This window comes from Triticum dicoccoides, chromosome 1A (genome assembly GCF_002162155.2).
Source record: "Triticum dicoccoides isolate Atlit2015 ecotype Zavitan chromosome 1A, WEW_v2.0, whole genome shotgun sequence".
Lineage (NCBI taxonomy): Eukaryota > Viridiplantae > Streptophyta > Magnoliopsida > Poales > Poaceae > Triticum > Triticum dicoccoides.
In genome coordinates this window covers 504,806,672-504,812,965 of record NC_041380.1, presented here as the reverse complement: position 1 = coordinate 504,812,965, position 6,294 = coordinate 504,806,672, and the positions used below count along the sequence as shown (strand labels likewise).

Below are 6,294 nucleotides of genomic sequence, written 5' to 3'. Positions count from 1 at the left end.
TTTATTTCTCTTGTCTTCTCTTCTCTTCTCCTCTGCTGTGCTGCGCGTGCGGTGGATTTTGGTGCCCGCTGGGTTTTGATCGGGCATGCGCCTTCTGCCGTACAAACGCCAAATCCTTACGCATGCGTCTTCTGCCGTTTGTTTCATATCTAGTACTTCCATCATATAAATATAAAGCCAACGATTGGTGGCTTATTTCAAATTAATTTAATTCAAATGCCCATGGGTGCGTGCAAAGGGTCAACTCTGTATCTGTATGTATACTTACCAAGTGCTTTTAATATCTCTAATTCAATAATGATGATGCATCTTTCTAATATCTCTAATTCAATAAAAAAAATGTCCCCCTTTTCTGTGCTTTGAATATATATGCCCACTAAGCCACCAAAATGTTTTTGTTACTGCTTAATATTATTGTCAATGGTCTCACTTTCTGACCATTCATTGTTTACCTCACCCATGCTTACTATTTTGACTCTTCTTGTCAATCATGTGGTTGCCCCTCTGGAAAAGCATCTCCTTTACTGCCATTGGCCAACAGTGATTATGTTTCTGTATGTATTGCTCTACTCTAGAGGTGACTGTGCATTTCTTCTATGCATGCAAGTGTGAACCGTCATTCGTTACTACTCATATCATATATATGCCATGTTCTAGATTAACCCTAGCTATATCAGATCAGATGCCAAGTGTGGACCGCAGGTCTCCATTTCGATGTCCTGTCTCCTAGCAGTATGCCTTGTTACCTCTCTCAAGAAAACATGTCCTTAACTGCTAGCGTCCACGATTACTATGTTTCTGTATGTATTGCTCTAGAGGTGACTGAATTTGTTCCGTACACGCAAGTATGGACTTCTAGGAATGATTGTGGGTACTATTATCATGCGCCATGTTCTTTATTAGCAAACCATCATTGACTTGGAACAATTTTTCATGCAGATCAGCGGGTTAATCAGGGGTTAGAGTATTATTGTATTTTCACTAACATGCATCTTTCTTCCGGTTGGGAAGTGTTCCCTTTGGTTGTTTGTGCATAGAATAGATCTGCCCACCAAGACACCAAACTGTTTTAGGGCTTGATGATGTGACTTACTGATTATTGATTGTTTACATTTCAGCTGACCACCAACGTCCAATCAACATATGCTGCTGCAAATGTGTGCTCCAGATGGGCTTCTTTTGCAAGAGCTTTCAGGTAACAACCTTCTTATTTTGGTTTTATACAGTAGTATAAAATCCGGGGAAGATCCTTGCAGCATGCATATGTAACTAACTCTTCTCTGTGCTTCTATTTATTCCTCAGTGCAAAGCCAATTGGAAATGAGGTTATTGGAATTGATTTGGGAACGACCAACTCATGTGTCGCGGTTATGGAGGGAAAGGTGTGTCCTGTGGCCCCAGCATACATACTATACTCTCTCTGCATGTACATGTTTTGTTCTCTGCTAGTTTCCTCCTGTTTTAAAATTGTCTGATCAATTAACACCTCTCTCTAAATAAATGCAGAATGCAAAGGTGATTGAGAATTCTGAAGGCGCCAGAACTACACCGTCAGTTGTTGCCTTTTCTCCGAAAGGAGAGCTACTCGTGGGAATTCCAGCCAAGCGGCAAGCAGTGACCAACCCACAGAACACCTTCTTTGGCACAAAGCGTATGATTGGGCGTCGTTTTGATGACCCACAGACGCAGAAGGAGATGAACATGGTACCATATAAGATTGTGAAGGCTCCCAATGGAGACGCTTGGGTTGAGACCACAGATGGCAAGCAGTACTCGCCCAGCCAGATTGGTGGCTTTGTGCTGACCAAGATGAAGGAGACAGCTGAGTCTTACCTTGGCAAGTCTATTTCCAAGGCTGTCATTACCGTTCCAGCTTACTTCAATGATGCTCAGAGGCAGGCCACCAAGGATGCTGGCCGTATTGCTGGGCTTGATGTCCAAAGGATCATCAATGAACCAACTGCTGCTGCTCTGTCCTACGGAACAAACAACAAGGAGGGTCTGATTGCTGTATTTGACCTTGGAGGAGGAACCTTTGATGTCTCGATTCTAGAGATCTCTAATGGAGTGTTTGAGGTCAGTGTTTGCTGTAACTTGCCTCTTAATTACCAGTAGTTTGCTTCAGTAAGGAAATTAATTAAGTTGTTATATAAACAGTGCTTCGTTTCCATTGCTGATATGGTGGTTGATTGATTATGTTCTTGATTGTCAGGTCAAAGCAACAAACGGTGACACTTTCCTGGGTGGAGAAGACTTTGACAATACTCTGTTGGACTTCTTAGTGAGGGAGTACAAAAACACTGAAAATATTGATCTGTCAAAGGATAGATTGGCCCTGCAGAGACTGCGTGAAGCAGCTGAGAAGGCGAAAATCGAACTCTCCTCAACTACCCAGACTGAAATCAATCTTCCCTTCATCACTGCTGATGCCAGTGGAGCAAAACATCTGAACATCACACTGACAAGATCAAAATTTGAGTCTCTGGTGAACAGTCTGATTGAGAGGACCAGAGAGCCATGCAAGAGCTGCTTGAAGGATGCCGGCATAACCACCAAGGATGTTGATGAGGTCCTTCTCGTCGGTGGAATGACAAGGGTTCCGAAAGTGCAGGAGATAGTCTCTGAGATCTTTGGCAAGGCCCCTAGCAAAGGAGTCAACCCAGATGAAGCTGTGGCCATGGGTGCTGCTATTCAGGGTGGCATTCTCCGTGGAGATGTGAAGGAGCTTCTTCTCCTTGATGTTACCCCGCTGTCACTTGGTATTGAGACTCTTGGTGGTATCTTCACCAGACTGATTTCCAGGAACACTACCATCCCCACCAAGAAAAGTCAGGTTGGTAATCATGTTCCCATTCCTCCTGAACTAGTATAAACTAGATCGGAAACGCGCCTTGGCGCGAGGGTGCCGGTCACAACGATGTGTCCAAGCAGATAATGCTCAATTTAGTAGAAGCCAGGTTTAGCGTACGTATTCAAAAAGATACAACGGACTAAAAGGAAGAAGAAACATTCAAACGTAATAGGAGCAAAACATCATCGAGTTTGACATCGTCATGAGAAATAAGGCAACATTCAGTTTAGTGCGCTCATGAGACCACAAAAACTAACCGCTTGACATTAAGTTTGGTACTAAGAGCGCAGACATGAGAGAGGAAGTGCCAAGAGCAGAAACACATAAAAAGATAAAAACTACATAGCCATAGCTATTAGGCATACTAATAAGTTGCTTCATTCGGCTTCCTTGTCGATCAACTTTATAGGTGACATGTCACATTACCTGATGCAAGTGATCCGCAAGATAAATTGCATAGAACATGCGTAAACAATGATGCACTTGCGATTTTGTATCTTAGCCTTTAAGCTCATGGACAGTGAGTGATGGTCTCCCCTTTTCAATTTTGAAGGCAAAGACACCTATGGTACTATCAGAGAGCCTGACAAATTGTTTGTTACCCGGATGCACTAATATTCAACCGGTAATACAATCATTGGAGCATTCTATATAAAACATAGAATTATCAAAGAACTGGCCCACAACTACAATGCCTCTCAATTTTGATGTGGACTTAATAAAAGAGGTGCTACTTGCCAAACCCCAACTCCCACGTAATCCCGTTTTCACTAACCCGGTAATAGAAAAAATATGTATGTATCTCAGAATGGAAATGTATCAAGGATCAAATTGATAAAAAAGAAGTTCAATGATCAAACCTCTGATATAACTCTTTTTGATTAACATATGATATTACTCAATATATCTCATGATGGAAATATATCTGATATTACTCAAAGAGTAGGTGATGGTAGATACTCACAACAGTAATCATCCCGTAAAATATCTAAAAAATGACCCTATCTACATGCCATTCGCGCATTTGTTATAAATGTGACATGAAATACTTAAGCAAGGTTTGGTATGATAGAAACCAAAAGCAGGCCATAGTATTAGTCCCACCTAACTTATTTACATTGTTTTCTATACTGCATAATACTATAGTAAACTACATGGTTGACCATTAGATATATAACTTTGTCCACACGCCTTCATCCAATTTGCTTGATATATAACTTCGTCCACACTCATTTGATTAATTGATTTGCTTGCATGTTGTGACGCACGGATTTGCTTGATATATAACTTTGTCCACACTCCTTCATTTGATTTGCTTGCATGTTGCGACACACGGATCTGCTAAAGGACATATCATGTTAGGCAAACTATTCAAATAGATACCTCATGGATAGGGAGAAAATAATTTGGCCTTTATGAAGGAGAATCGCTTTGGATAATATTCAGTGATCTGGATATAGTGTAACCTCTTTAACATAAAACAATATAAAAGATAAGAGTAAAATTATTTTACCTTAGTATTCTACATGGCACCCAGAAAACATAATAAGCCTACTATACATAGATATCCTCCAAGATTTTCTTTAGGCACAAAACTTGATTACACTATGCGATGAATCAAGTAAAGGCATCTCACCATTATTATGTGCCTAATTATTTAACATTGACAGAGGTTTCCAAATTGGTGGTTTTGTTTTGGCGTATAAAGAAACTGAAGTTCATAATATATAAAAAAGCAAATTAATAGAAATTATATATTGCAACCATGAATCCAATCCTCTAGTGATTACTCTCATTCTAAAGTTAGAACAAACCAATAAAATTAGATAGTGCAACCATGAATCTCCTTTAGTGAATAATCTCGTTCCAAAGTTAAACTAAAGATGAGAGCTAATTATATATGCACAAGGCATCCAGAGAATTGATCTGGTTGCTATGCATAAAAAGTCTGTGCATGATGGAAATGTAGAGACTATATATCTCACCGGCTGACATCCACATAGAGTGGAGGTAGAGGAAGCTCGCCGGCTAACATCACCACAAGGAGGAGCTCAGGTTGGCTTTGGAACTGCCTGGTGTCACCGTGGACGTCCAGAAGCAGTCCAAGCGGCGTTGTCACCATGACCTTTTACTCTGCAGGCAGGGTCACACTCATACAGAAAGAATTGTTCCCTTCCATCCACAGAACACAAAATAACAAAGGTAAATAAGTTGTCTACTCAAAATTTGGAACACTTCAACTAATAGGATGACAGAAATAGAAGGCTGTCGGGTAAAAAGCAAGTTCACTAAATTCGGCGGATGATTAGTAATTTAGCATACTTGTAACCCTGCTCATGGACATACACATCCTCACATTTAAAGATTTTCAATTAACATAACCCAGTGCTATAGTGATAGTACATTCCAGCTCATTCGAAAAAAGAAACATTGCACAGTTAAAAACGAATATCAAGCACAAGCACATGGAAAAGGACCACCTGGACATTTTTTCCGTTTTGAGTTAGGACCACCTACAATGTTTTTCTGTTTTGAGCTTGGACCACCTCAACATTCACCACCAAAACAGCGAAGAGAAGGTTCCAAACAGAGCAAGTCAAGGAACAAATTATCTACTTGTCTATATTAATGGATCAGATGATGCAATTATAAGTCATGGAACTATTTCTTTAATGCATAGGAAGCCAAAACAATTCATTAGCACTATTCTCGATCAATTATCTGAAGTCATGGAACTATTTTTTTAATGAACATCTCATTAGTATAACTTATAAATCAATAGAAACAAATAATAGGTGGACCCAAATATGAATGAGGAACCCAGCAGCTTTACTGTATGCAAATTAAAAGACTTCAACTCTATATCGATCAAAAGAGTCTCTTGTGGTCTAGAGGCTTAAGCTCACAGAAGCAGCACATAATTGATCTAGCAGTGAGAAAAAAACAATTCAAGGGATGTGAATCAGTGACATATCTATAAAAATAATAGGTGGAAATGGGCGGATTTATCAGAAGTTAAAAATCTTTATCATTAGTACTGAAAGATCCCACCAGCATCACCATAGTAAACAAAATAGGCAAGCAGTTGAGTAATCGGAGAGCACACAAGCATCCAAGCAGGCCATTAACCAAGGAAACATCATTAACTGGTCTGTTGGCTAGCACATGTCTCTAGGGTTGCATAATTATACGTAAACCAAGTGTGCCTGGTGGCCTTGATCGGTGAGGTTTCCTTGTGGATGCGCAGGGTACTGGTAAGTAGTGGAGTTTGTTTGTTATGCAGATAATATTACATGGTAGGTAAAGAGTGCATAGGCCCAATATATCTAAATTAAGCTCAATGCTTTCAACACATGGATTCTTTTCATGTAACAGTACAACCCAACCACTGAGGATCCAATGCACATCAAGGCAGAACAAAAAAATCAAGGAAAATATACAAT

The 6,294-nt window shown here is 40.0% G+C and overlaps 1 protein-coding gene and 1 long non-coding RNA gene across 2 annotated transcripts in view; one reads left to right on the top strand and one right to left on the bottom strand.

The window, feature by feature from the left end:
- Positions 1-1,124: 1,124 nt before the first annotated feature.
- LOC119283451 (heat shock 70 kDa protein, mitochondrial) overlaps positions 1,125-6,294 on the top strand; it is a 13,670-nt gene continuing 8,500 nt past the window's right edge. The window contains exons 1-4 of the mRNA XM_037563003.1: positions 1,125-1,195; positions 1,304-1,382; positions 1,507-2,076; positions 2,213-2,833. Coding sequence (XP_037418900.1) covers positions 1,371-1,382; positions 1,507-2,076; positions 2,213-2,833 — 1,203 coding nt within the window. The 5' untranslated portion in view covers positions 1,125-1,195; positions 1,304-1,370. The remainder of the gene's footprint in view (positions 1,196-1,303; positions 1,383-1,506; positions 2,077-2,212; positions 2,834-6,294) is intronic.
- Positions 3,763-6,288, bottom strand: LOC119283482. The gene is made up of 2 exons (XR_005139051.1): positions 4,837-6,288; positions 3,763-4,189 (listed from the first exon to the last, which is right to left on the bottom strand). It is a non-coding gene; the product is annotated as an uncharacterized LOC119283482 (long non-coding RNA).